Raw genomic sequence first — 22,373 nt, forward strand, 5'->3', positions numbered from 1 at the left:
GAGCAAAAGAGAAAAACAAAAAAACAAAAAGTGACGTTTAAAATTTAACCCACAGCAATGGTGCCATCACACACACACACACACACACACACACTCACTATACACACACACACACACACACACACTACACACACTCACTATACACACACACACACTACACACACACACACACACACACACACTATACACACACACACACACACACACTATACACACACACACACACACACTCACTCACTATACACACACACACACACTCACTCACTATACACACACACACACACACTACACACACTCACTATACACACACACACACACACACACTATACACACACACACACACACTCACTATATACACACACACACACACTCACACACTATACACAAACACACACACTATACACACACATTCACTGCACACACACACACACACACACACACACACTCACTATATACACACACACACACACACACACTCACTATATACACACACACACACACTATACACAGACACATTCACTGCACACACACACTGATATATACACACAGATAAACACACACACATACTGATATATACACACACACATACACACACACTATACACACTATACACACACATACAATACACACACACACAGATAAACACACACACACACACACAAAAACACACAGATAAACACACACACACACACACACTGATATATACACACAGATAAACACACACACATACTGATATACACACACACACACACACACACTATACACACTATACACACACATACAATACACAGAAACACACACAGATAAACACACACACACACACACAGAAACACACACACACACACACTATACACACTATACACACACATACAATACACAGAAACACACACAGATAAACACACACACACACACACACACACACAGATAAACACACACACACACACACAGGGTTATTCTATTTTACACAGAGTCACTGAGGAGCCATAATTATAAACCCCAATCCCTGCATAGAGGGGCTGAGTGAAGGTGGTGTAGAATGTGTGTAAGTGTGTGAGTGTGTGTGAGGGTGTGTGTGAGGGTGTGTGTAAGTGTGTGAGAGTGTGTGAGGGTGTATCAGTGGAGACGCTGTAGAAGGACAGAGTGCCGGCGGGACAGTCCACATACACTCCTACTCTCCTACAGCCGGAGGGAGGAGGGAGATCAGTGTAGTTTTTACTGTGTTGAACATAGTATCTGTTATCAGAGCATTTCAGTCTCCAGGAGTTTATATTCTCTCCAAACCAACAGTCTGGTCCTCCTCCTTTCCTGCTGATGGTTTTATAACTCAGAGCTACAGCAACTACTCCTCTCTCCCCGCTCCACTCAGCCTCCCAGTAACAGCGTCCAGTAACACCAGTTACTCTCTCTCTACTCAGAACCTGTGGACACTCATCAAACCTCTCTGGATGATCAGGATACTGCCGCTCCCCTCTACACTCCACCCTCCTGTTCTCCTCACTCAGAGAGAGATGAGGGTGCACTGTGTTTGGATCCAGTGTGAAATCACAGCCGTCTGAAAACAAGAACACACACATTACACACACACTACACACACATTACACACACATTACACACACACTACACACACATTACACACACATTACACACACATTACACACTACACACACATTACACACACTACACACATTACACACACCACACACACATTACACACACTACACACACACACACACACATTACACACACACTACACACACATTACACACACATTACACACACATTACACACTACACACACATTACACACACTACACACATTACACACACCACACACACATTACACACACTACACACACACACACACACATTACACACACACTACACACACATTACACACACTACACACATTACACACACATTACACACACTACACACATTACACACATTACACACACATTACACACACACTACACACACATTACACACACTACACACATTACACACACATACTACACACATTACACACACACATCACACACATTACACACTACACACACATTACACACACATTACACACACTACACACACACATTACACACACACACATTACACACACACACATTACACACACTACACACACATTACACACACTACACACATTACACACACACATTACACACATTACACACACTACACACATTACACACACATTACACACACTACACACACACTACACACACATTACACACACACATACTACACACATTACACACACACTACACACACATTACACACACACTTTACACACACACAGTGTGTGTAATGTGAGTGTGTAGTGTGTATGTGAGTGTGTAGTGTGTAATGTGTGTTTGATGTCTGTAGTGTGTGTAATGTTTGTAGTGTGTGTAGTTTGTGTGTAGTGTGTGTGTAATGTGTGTGTAGTGTGTAATGTGTGTGTAGTGTGTAGTGTGTGTATGTGAGTGTGTAGTGTGTGTATGTGAGTGTGTAGTGTGTGTGAGTGTGTAGTGTGTGTAGTGTGTAGTGTGTGTAGTGTGAGTGTGTAGTGTGTGTAGTGTGTATGTGTAGTGTGTGTAGTGTGTGTAGTGTGAGTGTGTAGTGTGAGTAGTGTGTAGTGTGAGTGTGTGTAGTGTGTGTATGTGAGTGTGTAGTGTGTGGTGTGAGTGTGTGTAGTGTGTGTATGTGAGTGTGTAGTGTGTGTATGTGAGTGTGTAGTGTGCGTAGTGTGTGTATGTGAGTGTGTAGTGTGTGTAATGTGTGTGAGTGTGTAGTGTGTGTAGTGTGTAGTGTGTGTAGTGTGTGTAGTGTGTAGTGTGAGTGTGTAGTGTGTGTAGTGTGTATGTGTAGTGTGTGTAGTCTGTAGTGTGTAGTGTGTGTAGTGTGAGTGTGTAGTGTGTGTAGTGTGTAGTGTGTGTATGTGAGTGTGTAGTGTGTGTAGTGTGTGTATGTGAGTGTGTAGTGTGTGTATGTGAGTGTGTAGTGTGTGTAGTGTGTGTATGTGTAGTGTGTGTAGTGTGTGTATGTGAGTGTGTAGTGTGTGTAGTGTGTGTATGTGAGCGTGTACTGTGTGTACTGTGTGTAGTGTGTGTATGTGAGCGTGTACTGTGTGTAGTGTGTGTATGTGAGTGTGTAGTGTGTGTATGTGTAGTGTGTACTGTGTGTAGTGTGAGTAGTGTGTATGTGTAGTGTGTAGTGTGTGTATGTGAGTGTGTAGTGTGTGTAGTGTGAGTGTGTAGTGTGTGTAAGTGAGTGTGTAGTGTGTGTATGTGAGTGTGTAGTGTGTGTGAGTGTGTAGTGTGTGTATGTGAGTGTGTAGTGTGTGTAGTGTGTGTATGTGAGTGTGTACTGTGTGTACTGTGTGTAGTGTGTGTATGTGAGTGTGTAGTGTGTGTATGTGAGTGTGTAGTGTGTGTAGTGTGTGCAGTGTGTAGTGTGTAGTGTGTGTAGTGTGTGTAGTGTGAGTGTGTGTAGTGTGTGTATGTGAGTGTGTAGTGTGTTTAGTGTGTGTATGTGAGTGTGTTGTGTGTGTATGTGAGTGTGTAGTGTGTGTATGTGAGTGTGTAGTGTGTGTATGTGAGTGTGTAGTGTGTGTATGTGAGTGTGTATGGTGTGTAGTGTGTGTATGTGAGTGTGTAGTGTGTGTAGTGTGTGTATGTGAGTGTGTACTGTGTGTACTGTGTGTAGTGTGTGTATGTGAGTGTGTAGTGTGTGTATGTGAGTGTGTAGTGTGTGTAGTGTGTGTAGTGTGTGTAGTGTGAGTGTGTGTAGTGTGTAGTGTGTGTATGTGAGTGTGTAGTGTGTGTAGTGTGTGTATGTGAGTGTGTAGTGTGTGTAGTGTGTGTATGTGTAGTATGTGTAGTGTGTGTAGTGTGTGTATGTGAGTGTGTAGTGTGTTTAGTGTGTGTATGTGAGTGTGTTGTGTGTGTATGTGAGTGTAGTGTGTGTATGTGAGTGTGTAGTGTGTGTATGTGAGTGTGTAGTGTGTGTATGTGAGTGTGTATGGTGTGTAGTGTGTGTATGTGAGCGTGTACTGTGTGTACTCTGTGTAGTGTGTGTATGTGAGTGTGTACTGTGTGTAGTGTGTGTATGTGAGTGTGTAGTGTGTGTATGTGTAGTGTGTACTGTGTGTAGTGTGAGTAGTGTGTATGTGTAGTGTGTGTATGTGAGTGTGTAGTGTGTGTATGTGAGTGTGTAGTGTGTGTAGTGTGAGTGTGTAGTGTGTGTAAGTGAGTGTGTAGTGTGTGTATGTGAGTGTGTAGTGTGTGTGAGTGTGTAGTGTGTGTATGTGAGTGTGTAGTGTGTGTAGTGTGTGTATGTGAGTGTGTACTGTGTGTACTGTGTGTAGTGTGTGTATGTGAGTGTGTAGTGTGTGTATGTGAGTGTGTAGTGTGTGTAGTGTGAGTGTGTAGTGTGTGTAGTGTGTGTAGTGTGAGTGTGTGTAGTGTGTGTAGTGTGTGTAGTGTGAGTGTGTGTAGTGTGTAGTGTGTGTATGTGAGTGTGTAGTGTGTGTAGTGTGTGTATGTGAGTGTGTAGTGTGTGTAGTGTGTGTATGTGTAGTGTGTGTAGTGTGTGTATGTGAGTGTGTAGTGTGTGTATGTGAGTGTGTAGTGTGTGTAGTGTGTGTATGTGAGCGTGTACTGTGTGTACTGTGTGTAGTGTGTGTATGTGAGTGTGTACTGTGTGTAGTGTGTGTATGTGAGTGTGTAGTGTGTGTATGTGTAGTGTGTACTGTGTGTAGTGTGTGTAGTGTGTGTATGTGAGTGTGTAGTGTGTGTGTGAGTAGTGTGTATGTGTAGTGTGTGTAGTGTGTGTATGTGAGTGTGTAGTGTGTGTATGTGAGTGTGTAGTGTGTGTAGTGTGTGTAAGTGAGTGTGTAGTGTGTGTATGTGAGTGTGTAGTGTGTGTATGTGAGTGTGTAGTGTGTGTAGTGTGTGTATGTGAGTGTGTACTGTGTGTACTGTGTGTAGTGTGTGTATGTGAGTGTGTAGTGTGTGTAGTGTGTGTAGTGTGAGTGTGTAGTGTGTAGTTTGTGTAGTGTGTGTAGTGTGAGTGTGTAGTGTGTGTAGTGTGTGTATGTGAGTGTGTATGTGAGTGTGTAGTGTGTGTATGTGAGTGTGTAGTGTGTGTACTGTGTGTATGTGAGTGTGTAGTGTGTGTATGTGAGTGTGTAGTGTGTGTATGTGAGTGTGTGTAGTGTGTGTATGTGAGTGTGTAGTGTGTTTAGTGTGTGTATGTGAGTGTGTAGTGTGTGTATGTGAGTGTGTAGTGTGTGTAGTGTGTGTATGTGAGTGTGTAGTGTGTGTATGTGAGTGTGTAGTGTGTGTAGTGTGTGTATGTGTAGTGTGTGTAGTGTGTACTGTGTGTAGTGTGTGTATGTGAGTGTGTACAGGTGCTGGTCAACGAATTAGATAATTTGAAATAGTGCAATCATGAAATTCTTTGAATGCATTTTTTGTGCAGAAAGCAAATCAGGTGTTCACCGCACCTGTCCTACTCGTTAGACTAATCACAGAACTCGTTACCTGGAAAAAAGTTTGCTCAGCTGAGCTTTCCAAAAGGCCCATTTAGGCCATTTAACTGTGACACTGTTGTTTTATTGAATTAGAATAATGGAGAAACCGTTTCATTGAATTAGAATAATTTTTATTATAATTACAATCATCACTTTCTCAGTATTTTGTGGCTGCCCCCTTGGCTTGTATGACTGCCTGAAGTCTCCGCGGCATCGATTTGACCAGCTTGTCGCAAGTTTCCGCACTCACAGCTTCCCAGGCAGTGGCGATGTTCTGCTTCAGTTGGTCCAGCGTAGTAGGCTTTCTGTCGAGAATTTTCCGCTTGACGATGGCCCAAAGGTTTTCAATGACATTGAGGTCAGGCGAGTTGGCCGGCCATGCCAAAACTTCAAGCTGTTTTTTAGTGAACCAATCTTTGGTCGACTTTGCCGCATGAGCCGGTGCAAGATCCTGTTGAAATATGAAGTCTTCTTTGCCGAACTGTTCCTCAACAGTCGGAATCAGGAACGTTTCCAGAACATCTTGATATACAGCAGCATTGACAGTCTTCTTGAGGAAGCAGAGTTTCCCTACACCTCGAGCGGACATGCATCCCCAGACCATAACGCTCTGGGGAAACTTGACGGATCTTTTCACGCACTCGTGGTTGTAGGTTTCGCCACCACGACGCCAGACACGAGGACCTTGGTCACCGAAGGAGATGCAGAAGCGTGATTCGTCACTGAAGACCACTTTCTGCCAGTCTTCAGCAGTCCACTCGCCGTGTTCTTTGGCCCACTTCAGCCGTTTCTCCATTTGTTTCTTGTTCAGCATCGGTTTTACTGCTGGAACGCGAGATTTGAAGCCGAGTTCGCGCAGACGACGGTAAGTGGTTGATCTGGAGACGTCAGCGCCGGTCTGCTTGTTCCACAAGTCGGTGAGCTCGGAAGTGGTTGCTGACTGCGATCTTTCTCAGCTGCTTGTCGCGAGCAGAAGTTTTTCGGACGCCGGAACAGTTGGTGCGCTTGCTGCAGTTTTTCTTGAGAGCTTTGCAGACGGAAGACTGGCTGATGCCGAGCTGCTCAGCAATTTTAGTTTGGGTCAAGCCTTGTTGGCGAAGGGCTTGAATTTGAGCCACTATTCCGGTTGAGAGGTCGCGCTGCTTACCCATGATTGATTTTACAACTTAGAAATTCTACTCAACCCTGACTTTATACTGCACAGTGAACACTCTTCACAGAAAACAAAAATTCGAGCATTTATTCTAATTCAATGAAACGGTTTCTCCATTATTCTAATCCAATAAAACAACAGTGTCACAGTTAAATGGCCTAAATGGGCCTTTTAGAAAGCTCAGCTGAGCAAATTTTTTTCCAGGTAACGAGTTCTGTGATTAGACTAACGAGTAGGACAGGTGCGGTGAACACCTGATTTGCTTTCTGCACAAAAAATGCATTCAAAGAATTTCATGATTGCACTATTTCAAATTATTCTAATTCGTTGACCAGCACCTGTACTGTGTGTAGTGTGTGTATGTGAGTGTGTAGTGTGTGTATGTGTGGTGTGTAGTGTGTGTATGTGTAGTGTGTACTGTGTGTAGTGTGAGTAGTGTGTATGTGTAGTGTGTGTAGTGTGTGTATGTGAGTGTGTAGTGTGTGTATGTGAGTGTGTGTAGTGTGTGTATGTGAGTGTGTACTGTGTGTACTGTGTGTAGTGTGTGTAGTGTGTGTATGTGAGTGTGTAGTGTGTGTATGTGAGTGTGTAGTGTGTGTAGTGTGTGTAGTGTGAGTGTGTAGTGTGTAGTGTGTGTATGTGAGTGTGTAGTGTGTGTATGTGAGTGTGTAGTGTGTGTACTGTGTGTATGTGAGTGTGTGTATGTGAGTGTGTAGTGTGTGTATGTGAGTGTGTACTGTGTGTATGCAGAGTGTGTAGTGTGTGTATGTGAGTGTGTAGTGTGTGTAGTGTGTGTATGTGAGTGTGTAGTGTGTGTTGTGTGTGTATGTGAGTGTGTAGTGTGTGTTGTGTGTGTATGTGAGTGTGTATGTGAGTGTGTAGTGTGTGTATGTGAGTGGGTACTGTGTGTAGTGTGTGTATGTGAGTGTGTAGTGTGTGTATGTGAGTGTGTAGTGTGTGTAGTGTGAGTGTGTAGTGTGTAGTGTGTGTAGTGTGTGTAGTGTGAGTGTGTAGTGTGTGTAGTGTGTAATGTGTGTATGTGAGTGTGTATGTGAGTGTGTAGTGTGTGTATGTGAGTGTGTAGTGTGTGTACTGTGTGTATGTGAGTGTGTAGTGTGTGTATGTGAGTGTGTAGTGTGTATGTGAGTGTGTAGTGTGTGTATGTGAGTGTGTAGTGTGTGTTGTGTGTGTATGTGAGTGTGTAGTGTGTGTAGTGTGTGTATGTGAGTGTGTGTAGTGTGTGTATATGAGTGTGTAGTGTGTGTATGTGAGTGTGTAGTGTGTGTATGTGAGTGTGTGTATGTGAGTGTGTAGTGTGTGTATGTGAGTGTGTAGTGTGTGTAGTGAGTGTGTACTGTGTGTAGTGTGTGTAGTGTGTGTATGTGAGTGTGTAGTGTGTGTAAGTGAGTGTGTAGTGTGTGTATGTGAGTGTGTAGTGTGTGTAGTGTGTGTATGTGAGTGTGTAGTGTGTGTAGTGTGTGTATGTGAGTGTGTAGTGTATAGTGTGTGTATGTGAGTGTGTAGTGTGTAGTGTGTGTAGTGTGTGTAGTGTGTGTATGTGAGTGTGTAGTGTGTGTAGTGTGTGTATGTGAGTGTGTAGTGTGTGTATGTTATTAATAAATATTGTTATTTAATAATAGGTCTTTGCTTCTTCAGTGCTGTAATGTTAATTTACATAATTCTGAACAGATTTCGCTCATTTAAAAAGCCTGAAAAAGGTTTTAAAACGCTAAGTTTTAACTTTTTACTCACGAAGAAATGTGGGGTTTAAATCAGGCTCGGGTTCATAATGACAGTTTATGGGTCGGGCTGGATTCTTTGGGTCTGATCTTAACTCTAGCGTACACTGTGTGATTATTTTAATGGAGAGCGTTGTGGATAACTCACACTGCACGTTTGAATGGTTTGTTGTGTTTGAACAGCGACAGATGCAGCTGAAGCTCATTCTCACTCATTCTCTCTCTAATCGTACAGTTTTAGAAATAAAAAATCACATCGAGAAACTGAGTTCAGACAGAGATAAAACTCAGTTCAGTTCAATAAACCTAAGATGAGTTCATCAAATATTGTAGAAGATAAAGAAGAGGATGAGCTTTTGCTGATTCCATCATTTAAAAGTGAAATGTAATGTACGTATAGTGTGTGTGTGTGTTGTGTGTGTGTGAGTGTAGTGTGTGTGTGTAGTGTGTGTGTGAGTGTTGTGTGTGTGTGAGTGTTGTGTGTGTGAGTGTTGTGTGTGAGTGTTGTGTGTGTGAGTGTTGTGTGTGTGAGTGTTGTGTGTGTGAGTGTTGTGTGTGTGTGTGTAGTGTGTGTGTGAGTGTGAGTGTTGTGAGTGTGAGTGTTGTGTGTGTGTGAGAGAAAACTTACATTTCTTTAATCCAGGTTTGATTCTTATTTCGCCTCCATGTTCCATTCTAAACACACACACACACACACACACAGATCAGCAGGGTGTGAGAGTGAAATGCAGAGTTTCTCTCTCTGGGTTTATATTAGTGAACATGGTGAAGGAATATGAAGTTCTGGATTTTCCTGATACACAATAATTAACGTTAATCCTTAAGAAGAAACACCCACTCCTTTATAACACCATTAACACAATTAGAGGAAACCAGAGCCTCAGATTTAAATTTTAATATCTACTAACAGATTCAATATGCTGTCACACTTTAGCTTCTTCTTTTATTCCCAGCCTCTAGGGGGCGTGAGGGAGAATTATAGGGTCTCTGTTTAGAACAGGTGAAGAAGTAAAGGCTGAACCATAAAGATCCAGCTACAAAGGAAACATGAAGTCTTCAACTTTTAACCAACAAACATGTGGACTTTACTTTACTCTAAACTCTGATGAGCTCAATCCATTTTATTAACACCTGAAACACTGTGATTTATGAATAACGTACATTGAGGGTTCATCACGCTATGAACTCTGTAGTCCAGAACTTTAATCTTTACGTTCTGTCTATGGGCAAACCCTGATCCTGATTATTATTCCTAGTGTTGATCTGAAGCTGGATAATATGAGTTGCTTTCATCTTATAATATAATTTTAGTTTATAATACAACATTCACAACAAAAGGCTGAATACACCACATCTGTATATGCACTGTGCACTTTATTATTAAAATATATTAATTTAACTGAGAAAATGTAGCTCATTCTAACACAGGGTAACACTGGACTCTCTTTTTTATCTCTAACTGACCCTCATCACTCTATCTAACATCTGCAGCACACCTGAATCTTCCCCCTGAGTACTTCTTCAAACCTGAGTGTCTCCAGTGAGTAGTGTGGATCCTCCAGTCTGGCAGAAAGCAGCTTCTCTCCTGACTCTCCTGGGTGGTTGTAGGTCAGATACAGCTCTTTCAGGTGGGAGGGGTTTGAATTAAGAGCTGAAGCCAGAGAAGAACAGCCTTTTTCTGTGATCATACACCCAGATAATCTAAAGAGAGAGAAAATTAGAGTAAGTTATTAACAGAGAGAGAAAGAGTGACAGAGGCAGACTGAGAGAGAGATTATACACTTCTGTATTAAACAGAAAACACAACAAACTACTCTAGTCTCTAGGAACACTGGAAAATGAGTCATGAATCCTCTTAAACTTTGTAAATATTGTAATTAGTAATATAATACAGGAAATTGTCAAATCCTGCACCTAACAGCTGGGGTTATGCATAGGGCTCAGCCAGGATCTACTACTCACTCAACTAACAACAATAGCAAAACCACCACAATCTGATACTGGCTCGACAAGAATCCAGAAGCACAGCCTAACACTATGTTCATGGTCCATCGCCTCAACTGCCAAGTAACAGACCTACCGAAAAATAACCAATGAACAAACAGAATCCCTCCTTAATCTAAGCTCACTTCCTTAATCTATGGCAACAACACACTAACCACAGCACCCTACCTAAGCACAATCACACACAATAAATGACATAAGTTGCGTGAGCAGAACACAGCAACCACTACCATCTGATACTGGCTCGACAAGAATCCAGAAGCATAGCGAACTATGTTCATGGTCCGTGCCTCAACTGCCAAGTACTCAGACGTCTACAAAAACTCATGAGACAAATTACTACAAGAATAGCAGGACCACACCAATCCCCTTCATCCAAACTCTAACACAAACTTCAGTGCAAGCTCTTCTCAGGGGTCTTCAGGTAGGCACCTTCCTTCGTCAGTGTTTCGCTGAATTAGGCCCACGACACCTCCAGAAGGCTCAACAGTGAAGTCTGGCGTCCCAGACCCACCACCCTCCAAGCCTGCTGTAGAAGCACAAACTCATTCCCTTCCCCACGTAGCCTCAGCCCTTCTGAACCACAACCACTGACTAGATCTTTCAGCTACATCTGACAACTCCTTCACTACTGTCCTCAGCACACGACCAGCACACGACACGGCTTGCTAGGGTTGTCACGATACCAAAATTTTGACTTCGATACCGATACCAACTGTAGTATCACGATTCTCGATACCAAAACGATACTTGGAAGAAAAAAACAACAATAAAAATATCTGAACATAAAATGTTTATTTTTGACTGAACTGGATTGAACACTGAACAATCGGTGCAAACGTTTTTATTCTAAAATGAAACATTTGAACAAAAAACAAGTTTTGTTATTATAACCTTAACTATAACATAATTATCTAAACACTTCCTAAAAACTAAAACCAGAGGTAATGGTAGCCTGACTATGTGAACCTGACGGGCGGACAGAAGTTAAGTTCTGAATAAGGAAAATAAAGAGACAGAAGAACATTACAATGTTATGTTCATTTTAACACTCACTGCTCCGTTTTATTAATCAACCGTTTACCGTTTTTAATAAGCCCATGTTCAGTGTAACGATCAAGCAGGCTACGTGCCTGACCACAGATTTGCGATGGAAACGCGAAAACGTGAACATCTTAAGTTCATGTTTCACAGCCAATGGGATAATGGAGAAATAGAGAAAACCACGGGTCCAAAACAAAACTCCTGCACACTCCTCTCCATGTTAACGTGATTTACTAGCAGTCGCTAGTAAATCTTAGTAAAGCTACAGACAGAGTGTATCTTGACTAACTCCACTAACCTGTCGACTTCTCAGCTCTTTGTAGAGATCAGGGTGCTTGTCTGCTAAATGAATGAGCGAAATATGATCAGAATTATGTTAAATAACACTGTAACACAGAAGCATAGAACTATTATTTAATTAAAATGATTTTTAAGAACAGCTAAACACAGTGCTGCAGGTCAAACGCGGAGGAGTTCACGTGCGAGAGAGAGAGACACAGAGAAAGAGACACAGCGAGAGTGAGAGAGAGAGACACAGAGAGAGACACAGAGAAAGAGACACAGAGAAAGAGACACAGCGAGAGAGAGAGAGAGAGAGATTTGCGTGTTCTGGTGTGAGCTACTCACAGGTAAAGGATCTCTTTTATCTCCTCGTGCTCATATTCTAGTCCCACACATAATCATGCAGCTCCCTCAGTGTTTTCTGTTGTATTTTGCGGCTAGCGCGAGCGCTTACAACTAACACCGCGGACCGCGAGGCGCCGCCGCGCTTGTGCCGAATCCGCTACTGAATCCGACTCCCGCTTCGCGGACAGAATCAGCACAACACCCCCCGCTGTACAACTGCGGGAGTGAAAACAGCGCTTATAAATAAAGTAGTTTAGTTTCACTTTCAGTTTTCGTTATTTTCCTTATTTTATTTAAAAATAAAAATATAAATAAAAAACAGATGCCTACATCTCAGACTATTTTCCCACACTTCACTCCTTGCGCCCGTTTTGTCCACAAGTCGCGGACGAGAGACATCTGTTATTTTAGCCGTCGCCATTCTACACTCGCTGCTGCTCTGCTGGCTTGCGCATGAATCGATTCATTTGTTCAGAACACTAAGTTTATCTGAATCCTGCCACACCGACTGCTGCAGTGTGAATCAGTTTTCTTATGAACTGAATCAAATCGCGCCTACTAATTTGACTCATTTGAAGCTAGTGACTGGGCTATATACAGTATCGAAAGCATCGAACGCTAAAGAACCGAATCGTTTTTAATGACGTAGTATCGAAAAAGAATCGAACCTTCGGTACCGTGCAACTCTAACGCTTGCCACCCATGCTCTCTTACCTCAGCCACCAAGTCTGTATACTTCAGCCTTTTCCTTTCATAAGCTCCATCTACCTCGTCTTCAAACGGAACAGTCAGCTCTATAAAATACACTATCCGCTTACTTTCAGAGTACAGCAGTGTTTTTGATGTGGAAAACAGAATCTTTAAAGTAATTTAGTTTATGTTCATCTCACCCCTTTTTCTTAAATTGTTTTGCTTTTTGCGTGAAATTTCAGTACATTTAAAGCTAAATTTTTTCTGAGGACAGATCTTAAAAATCAACGGCACTGGTCAGTTTAAAGAGTGAAAAGCCCTTATTTTACTTTATAAATTAAGCTGCTAGCAATTAACTGGTGACTAGTCAAGACAAGTTCATTTGTATTGTATCTTTCATACATGCCATCAGTTCTATGTTTTACAGAAACATTTCACACACAATGCAGAACAATTATAAAAAAAAGTTTCTTAGAATTTATAAGAAAACTGAGAACAAAAACTAATAAAATAATTAATAAGGAATTTGAATAAAAAAATAAATAAAACAAAAGGACATTTGTGCTGGTTTGAATCCTAGTGTTGGGGCATTACTAGTGTGGATGGGGTATCTGGTCTCCCAAACTGGGGAGGACATAGGAGAAAAAAAAAGAACAATCATGTACTAAGAGTTTACCAGAATGCACAAAGATAAAACGTTTGGGCGCAGGTAAATAGATACGTTTTCAGTTTTTTTAGAGGTTATAGTCTACGCAGAACATCTCACAGCTTCTGGGAGTTTATTCCAACTGCAGCATAATGTCTCGTCATTGGTTCTAATTCTAGGTAGTGTTAACAGATCTGCCTCTACTGATCTGAGGAGTCTAACAGGGCAGTATTTCTCCAGCATATCAGAGATTTACGTTGGTAAAAACCTTTTTAGTGCTTCATAGAAAAGGAGCAGTATTTTAAACTTTATTCTACAGCTGATTGTATGATATGAGCACTGGAGTTACACGTCCCTGCCTCTTTGTCCTGGTTAGTATTCTGGCAGCAGCGTACTGAATAAGCTGCAGTTGTCTGACAGATGTTTGGGGAGGCCAGTGAGGAAGCTGTTACAGTAATCTTATCTACTAGAAATAAAGGCGTGAATGAGTTTTTCTAGATTTGCCTTCATAAAGTATTTAAATCTTACTGTTTTTCAGGAAGTATAAAGCTGAATTGATAATTGATTTGATATGGCTGTTAAAACTGAGCTCTGAGTCAATTTCGATTAGGGATAGGTGTTAAAATTCAATACTGAAAAAGCACTGACTGAAATGTCTCAGTACTACAGAGTACAGAAAAGTCAAAGGAAATTTGGTGCCTGTTCTGTATTTGAGTCTTACTGATTGTGTGGGGTGGACAGGTGTCTTTATGCAGCTAACGACCTCAAACAGGTGCTTTTAATTTGTGGAGGCGGACTAACAGGTCTTTGAGGCCCAGAATTTTTGGTGATTGACAGATGTTAATTAAAAAATTATACTTTTTTTTTTTAGATTATATCTCTCATAGTGGACGTGCACCTAAGATAAAAGTTTCAGACCCCTCCATGATTTCTAATTTGAAGAAGTCGCATTCAATTACTTATTTTACCTTTTTTATATGTAAAAAAGCATGTATAACCCTGTGTGAAAAGTGTTTGCTGCTCTAAATCTAATACCTTAGTGGATGCCCTTGGCGGCAACAAATAAAGTCAAGGAGGGTTTTTGAGCATAAATGTCCTGTTTAATATCAGCTTAGCCACTTAGCCACTCCAAAACCTCCAAAGCCATGTCCTGCTGTCGAACCTGAAAACATCTGAGCTTGAGGTCACAAACAGATGGCCAGATATTCTTTCAGGATTGTCTCTTACAGCAAGTTGGGCAGGTCCTAAAGCAGCAACGCAGACTCTGACCATCATACTACCACCACCATGTTTTACGTTCAGTATGATGTTCTTTATCTGAAATTATGTGCTGGTTTTACACCAGAAGTTACGGGACTTTCCAAAAAAAAAAAAACACTTTTGTCTCTTCAGTCAAAAAAATATTTACCCAAAGTCCTGGAGATCATTAAGATGTTTGTTGGTAAATGTGAGACGGGTCGTTGTGTTATTTTTGGTCAGCAGTGTTTTTTATCTTGGAACTCTCCCATTGTGACCATTTTCACCCAGTCTTTTTCTTATTATTGAATCATTAACACTGATCTTAACTGAGGCGAGTGAGACCTGCAGTTCTTTAAATGTTGTTCTAGGTTTTTTGGGACCTCCCTTTTCAGATTAATGACTTTGTTTTCTTATCTGTGTTTGAATTTCTTCAGATCAGGGCAAGATGTGCTGCTTTTTGAGATCTTTTATCTGCTTCATGTTGTTAGACAGTTCTATTTAAGGGATTTCTGAATTTATTGTACAATAATCCAGCCTGGTTGTGGTTAGGTAAATGTAACTCAGCTTTCCAAAAATGTGATTAGTCACAATTAATTTATGGGGGGGGGGATACTTTTTTTTTTTTACAAAGGGCTAGATTGGTTTGGAGTTTTTCCCCTTAAATAATGAAATTATCATTCAAAACGTGCTTGTTCATATTTATAGGTTATATTTGTTTGATATTAAAGTTTATTTGATCATGAAAGGTTTTATTTGATCTGAAAAATGTTAGTATGACAAAAAGAAATGTGTATATATATATATATATATATATATATATATATATATATATATATATATATATATATATATATATATATATATATATGTACATAAAACATGTAAATACACTTTTGGTTTTTAGCTCAGTGTCAGTGGGCTGGATTAAGAACTGAATATAAGGTTGAAAACTAGCTAACTGTGGTTTTATTAGGACTTAAAAAGTGAAGCTTTCCAAGAGACAGAACAATAATTATTGCAAGGAAGTAGGTGGACTCGTCCTGTTTTCCTGATTGTACTGGATTGTGTAGTTATAGAGATGTGGATGAAGGGTAAAGAAACAAGATAAAATACAATAGTAACAGAATATACATTAACTATTAAACAGAAAGCTCCAGTTCCACAGCTGATCAATTTTACTGTCACCTACATCTATATGCAGCTCATGCTCTTACGGGCTACAGATTATATTCTTCAACGGGTTAAACTTTTTTTTTTGGAAGCTAGAGTGATTAATCCTGCATATCACTGTAGAGGACATGTTCAGCAAAGCTATTTAAGAGCATCTGCAAGTAAATTAATGATTTTCTTCAAAACATTTGTGATTAGTGTGTGCCTACTTAAAAAAATATATTAGTATGGACATCCTAAAGATGACTGCAAACAGAGTTCACATTTGATTGACTGGTGTACTCTGGCCTTGAGTAGAAGCTTCCTATTGTGTGATTTGATATATAAGTATCTCATTAAAGCTTTAAATAACATATTTTAACACTTATAATTTCAAACTGAACCAACTCACCTGAGAATCTGCAGTTTACAGTCTAAACTCTCCAGTCCAGCAGAGAGCAGCTCCACTCCTGAATCCTGCAGATCATTGTTACTGAGATCCAGCTCTTTCAGGGAGGAGTTTTCCAACTTTAAAACTGATGCCAAAGTTTCACAAATCTTCAATTGAAGATTACACAAAGCTAATCTGAAAAATGTGATATAAACACAAAAGATTTTACAATAAACACAAAGTTTAAATAACACATTTTGGTGATTTTCTTAACACATCATATTTCTTAACAATATCAGATTGTGGTGGTTTTGGCTATTGTTGTTAGTTGAGTAAGTAGTAGATCCTGGCTGAGCTCTATGTATAACCCCAGTTGTTAGGTGCAGGATTTGTCCTGTATTATACTACTATGTCATTATTTCTGCTCATACTGCAGAGGGAAAGTGGCCTAAATCCATATTTTAGTGTTCACTGTGATTTTTTTAATATTCACACTGCCTCACAAATGACACCTATATTAAAACAAGATTTGGGGCACATTTATCTGCAGTTTAGACAAAGCCAGAGTTACTTGAGGTTTTGTTAAGATCAGATAGAAATGTGGATAAAACAACTTAAGCAGGAATAAAGAAGACAGGAAGCGTGGACACAACTGTTAAATCACAGTAAAATCTATGCAAAAATATTGACATTAATCCCTAAATACAGAGATATAACCTCATCAATCCAGCACCCACTCAATGCATTACTTTCAGTTAAGACGTGACTCCTATTTCCCTTTAGTCTGTTTAAAATAAAGCGACAGAAACACTGACCTGAGAGTCTGCAGTTTACAGTGTGAACTCTTCAGTCCAGCAGAGAGCAGCTCCACTCCTGAATCCTGCAGGTTGTTGTTACTGAGGTCCAGTTCTATCAGTGAGGAGTTTTCCAGCTTTAAAACTGATTCCAGACTTTCACACGTCTTTACTCCAAGATTACATGAAGCTAGTCTATAATATAAGAATAAACAGATTTTACTTAAAAATACACTTAAATGAAAATGGAAAATAACAGCATTATTCATACCATAGCATTTATCAAAATAAAGGTGTAATTATACAAACACACCCTATTCTTCATGGTGTCCTAATCTAAAAGAATATTTTAACTGACATACAAATAGAACACAAAATGAAACTGTGAAATACAGTATCTGTGAGATGGACTGGTGTTTCTTTATACAGAGATAGTAATCATGCAGAAAGCTAGAGTTACCCATTAGAAAACAGTTTACAGTGAGGGCAGCTCAAGTTCTGGGACAGATTATGAGTTAAAAGAGACGAAGAGTGAAGTTTATTGGGTGCTTTTTTAACCTGCCACCATTTACTTTCTCCCTCCATTTATTTATTGGTTATTAAATTCAGATCTGTGTTTTATACAAAAAAATCAGAAATTCCAGCAAACCAGGCTTAATCTAGATGAGTCAACCCCAAAGCCTCATATACATCCAAACTTTAGTCTCTGTATCTGATTAGTGCAAGACCTCCCAGTGACCTCCTTTATAGATTATCTGATATTATTGATTAGATAACAATAAGGTTTTTTTTAATATTTATAATATCAGATATTAAAAGAGGGAATACTGTAACAAAAGATTATATTTTTATTTGACACATACATACACAGAGTAACAGATTATAACCTGGCCTGTAAGTACTTTAAAATGCTGTAAAATTAATTAATTTTCCATTAAAGACAGTAACTGGTTATTGGGTGAGCTACTTCTCTGTAATCCCTTTAAGTTTTGGGGTTTTCTAGAAAGCATGAATGTGTGTTTCTTTCAGCTGATTTAAAAGGTTAATTATGTATCAGCAGTTTTATCAGCACTCATTTTACTCAAATCAACAGCTAACTTTAGTAGCTTACTCATTGACAGACTGAAATTACTGTAACGCTATCTTGCTAACCATCGGAAGATGCTTGATTAAACTGTAACTGTGGAATGCAGAGTACTTGCCCTTAGCATGCTGGCTTTGTTCAATTTCCAAGTAAAGTGTAGCATTTTAGCATTTCCACAGTAAAATATCTCCAAACTAACAACTTTATAATCAAATCAGCAGCCAGACATTTAGTCACTGAGGATAAAACTGCTGTGTGTTCATTGTAAACTGTCGAAGTGGAATTTGGATTGGTGCTGTGTCTCATGTTGGTGTTACGTTGGGATTATGGTGTTTGCCTGATATCTAAAACAATAATTTAATAAATATCTACTGTATCTACTAATATAAAACATTGTGATTAATACATATTCACCAGTGATTTAATGAAAACTGTGAATGCCTGAATAAAAATACTCACAAAGCTCTTTTGGATATTTTAACTACTGGCAGCAGCCTCAGAAAACACTTCTCTGATGGATCATATTTACTGAGGTTAAACTCCTTCAGCTCTTCTTCTGAATTCACCAACACAAACGCCAGAGCTGACCACTGAGCAGGAGAGAGTCTGGCCTGATGAAGACGATCACCTCCACTCAGGTACTTCTGCACTTCCTGCACTAGAGAATGATCATCCAGTTCATTCAGACAGTGGAACAGATTGATGGATTTCTCTGGAGAGGAGTTCTCCTCAATCTTCTTCTTGATGTATTTGACTGTTTCCTCATTGCTGTGAGAGTTCTTCTCTTTCTGTGTCAGTATGAATCGTAACAGAGTCTGATTAGACTCCAGTGAGAGACCCAGAAGGAAGCGAAGGAACAGGTCCAGATGTCCACTCTCACTCTGTAAGGCTTTATCCACGGCACTGCTGAGAAAGTCATTCATCGATTTCCTGCTGAAAAGCTCAGATAGTCCAGTGGTTTGCTGTTCTGTGGTTTGCATATTCCGATCCTTAGTGTTGAAATAGAGAAATGCATATAAAGCAGCGAGGAACTCCTGAATACTCAGATGTACAAAGCTGAAGACCTTCCCCAGGTCCAGCAGTTCATGTTCCTGTCTGAAGATCTGGGTACACACTCCTGAGTACACTGATACTTCTCTAATATCGATGCCACTCTCTCTAAGATCTTCCTCATAGAACATCAGGTTTCCTTTCTCCAGCTGCTGGAACGCCAGTTTCCCCAGAGCCAGAATACTTTCTCTAGTCTGCTGAGGATCAGAGTCACTTTTCCCACTGTACTTCTGGCTCTTGTGTTTGATCTGAAAGATCAGGAAGCGTGTGAACATCTGCGTCAGGGTTTTGGGGGTTTCTCCACCCTCAGCTTCACTCAGCATTCTCTCTAGAACAGTGGCTGTAATCCAGCAGAAGACTGGTATGTGACACATGATGTAGAGGCTTCTTGAAGACCTGATGTGTGTGAAGACTTTATTGGCCAGGTCCTGATTCCTGATCCTCTTCCTGAAGTACTCCTGTTTCTGAGGGTCACTGAAACCCCGCACTTCTGTTACCTGATCAACACACTCAGGAGGGATCTGACTGACCGCTGCTGGTCGAGAGGTGATCCAGAGGAGAGCAGAGGGAAGCAGATTCCCCTTGATGAGGTTCGTCAGCAGAACATCCACTGAGGTTTGTTCTTCTATATTCACCAAGTTCTCATTGTTCTGGAAATCCAGAGGCAGTCGACACTCATCCAGACCATCAAAGATGAACATGATCTTGTAGCTCTTATAATGTCTTGGTTTTAAATCTTGTGTTTCTGGGAAGAAGCGCTGAAGAAGATTCACCAGACTGAGCTTCTTCTCCTTCATCAGATTCAGTTCTCTAAAAGGAAGTGGAAATATAAAGAGAATGTCCTGATTTACTTCTCCTACAGTCCAGTCCAGGATGAACTTCTGCACTGAGACTGTTTTTCCAATTCCAGCAACTCCTTTAGTCAGTACAGTTTTGATGGGCTGGTTCTGTTCTGGTAAGGGTGTAAATATGTCGTTACATTTGATTGGTCTTTCCTCTGTTGGCCTTTTCCTGGATGCAGCTTCAATCTGCTTCACCTCATGTTCCTGATTGATGTCTCCACCTCCTCCGTCTGTGATGTAGAGCTCTGTGTAGATCTCATTCAGAAGTGCTGACTTTACCTGACCTGAGATTCCTTCATTAATTTTCTGATATTTTTTACTCAGTTTGGATTTGAGTGTTTGTTGACACGCTGGGGCCAATTCTGATTACAGGGAAAGACAATAATGAACATGTAATCAGCTGAGATCAACCATTAAATACGCTGTGTAGAACGACTCTGTGATACAATAAATTAATAATTTAATAATAAAGATGGCATTATGTTGTTTTTACAACATACTGCAATACAGTTTTTATTGTTTTTGAAAATCAGCACTGAAAAGTTCATTAGCACCAGGTTGGTACCAATAGTAACTCTTACGGCTCTCTAGTGTGTTGGCGAGGTCTGTCTGCTTCATGTTCTTCAGGATGTGCAGTGTGATCTTCAGCACCCCCTCCCTCTGATCATCCTCCACTTCTCTCTCAGAGCATGCTGGGTAATCTGGACTCAGGAGCTTCTTGAATGTGTTCAGCTCGTTCTTCACTATAGAGATAAACTTCTGCTGCAGCTCCTGATTAAGAACAAACATTAGAGAATTACTAAAGCTGTTACAGTGCAGAGACAGATGATCTGAACAATCATAAAGACATTGATCTGAAAAGGGGAGGAGTTATAGATGCTTTGGTGTGTAAAACATTGTTATTGATCTAAAATTCCTAATATTATCAATATTATAGTTATAATAGACCAAGAACAAAATATGAATAAATGTTTAATTAATAGCAAAGTATCAAAACCTTAAAGTGAAATTTACCTGAGAAATGAAAGAAATCAGGGAGAACCCCATTGTGTATACGGTTTAGGACTAACCTTGAATATATTTTCCAGGTTTTCCCAGATAATGTTTTTTCTCTTCTCTCTGTGCACAAATAGAAAATCCACACTGTGATCTACAGGAATAAATCAGCTGATATAGCAGCTCACATCTAAACATACACCTGATATTTATTATAACAAAAACTACAATAATAACAAAAGCATGAATTCTCATTTTGTTCCTGGATGCATCTTAGAAACAACACAAGATAAATCAAATAAAGAATACCAGACAGTAACTGATCAAATATATGAAGTTCATTTCCTAAAGGAAATGCAGAATGATGGCACAGAATACATGCTTTCATCTGATTTATAGGGTGTTGCTATAATATAGTTGTTGGTTGCTAAGGTGTTGCTATACTGCAGATGTTGGTTAAGCTGTTCCTAGAATGCTGATAGGCTGTTCCTAGATGTTGCTATGTTATAGTTGTTTGTTGATGAGGCGTTGCTGTGAGCTCCAAGTGTTTACTGGATTTTGTAAAAGATGAATGTTGTAAAGAATGAATGAGTGAATGGGTTAAGGAAGACAGCCTACAGAAAAAAAATGTGATCATATGAGGACCCAGCTGGCACATAATCGACTTCAATGTTGAAATGTGGTTAAAATATGGTTGAAGTAATGTCTGTTTTTGTTTCAACGTTGAAACAATGTTGAAACAATGTTTTTGAGATTAAATATTGAATCAGATTGGTAGTGGTGGGTAACATTCTTTATACTCAGCTTTACTACAGTGATGTTTGTTTATTGTTAACACTGTAAACTAAAAGATTTTCTCATTTTAGTGAGCTATGGTTAATTAAAGGTTGAATTGCCATATAAACATTCATTCACTTTTCAAAATCAACACCAAATGATTGAATGCTGATTCAATGTGGAAATGCCAGCTGGGGGAAAAACAGGATGAAAATGAGTGAACATATCCAAATGTTCCAGACAAAAATACATCACACAATCAGACCAAACAATCTGGACTTAGAACAAATGTTGATATCTCAAAAACTGCAGGACAAGTTATGCAATAAATATTCCAAAGTAAAATACAACCCCAATTTCAATAAAGTTGGAAAGTTGTGAGAAACATAAATAAAAACAGAATATGATGATTCGCAAATCCTTTTTAACCTGTATTCAACTGAATTCACAACAAAGAGAACATATTTAATCTTCGATCAGATAAAATTATTTTTAGCAAATTTGAATTTGGTGCTGCAACACGTTGTAAAGAAGTTGTACAGGATGATGTTTATCTCTGTGTTTCATCATCTTTTTTATTTAACACTCAATAAGAGTTTGTGAACTGAGGACACTGATA

The 22,373-nt window shown here is 39.8% G+C and overlaps 1 protein-coding gene across 1 annotated transcript; it reads right to left on the bottom strand.

Annotated features, from left to right (window-relative positions):
• Nucleotides 1–422: 422 nt before the first annotated feature.
• LOC125784814 (neoverrucotoxin subunit beta-like) lies at nt 423–11,183 on the bottom strand. The gene is made up of 3 exons (XM_049468568.1): nt 9,949–11,183; nt 9,050–9,096; nt 423–1,552 (listed from the first exon to the last, which is right to left on the bottom strand). Exons 1-3 carry the CDS (start codon nt 10,107–10,109, stop codon nt 951–953), a joined length of 810 nt encoding a protein of 269 aa, XP_049324525.1. The 5' UTR covers nt 10,110–11,183; the 3' UTR covers nt 423–950.
• Between the last annotated feature and the right edge of the window lie 11,190 nt (nt 11,184–22,373).

This window comes from Astyanax mexicanus, chromosome 1 (assembly GCF_023375975.1).
Source record: "Astyanax mexicanus isolate ESR-SI-001 chromosome 1, AstMex3_surface, whole genome shotgun sequence".
Lineage (NCBI taxonomy): Eukaryota > Metazoa > Chordata > Actinopteri > Characiformes > Acestrorhamphidae > Astyanax > Astyanax mexicanus.

Coding starts and splice junctions, on each gene's coding strand:
- LOC125784814 (XM_049468568.1), bottom strand. CDS start 10,109: ATGATCACAGAAAAAGGCTGTTCTTCTCTGGCTTCAGCTCTTAATTCA. Junction 9,097..9,948: donor TACTCACTGGAGACACTCAG/GTTTGAAGAAGT, acceptor GTGTGTGTTTAG/AATGGAACATGGAGGCGAAA. Junction 1,553..9,049: donor CAAACCTGGATTAAAGAAAT/GTAAGTTTTCTC, acceptor TCTTGTTTTCAG/ACGGCTGTGATTTCACACTG.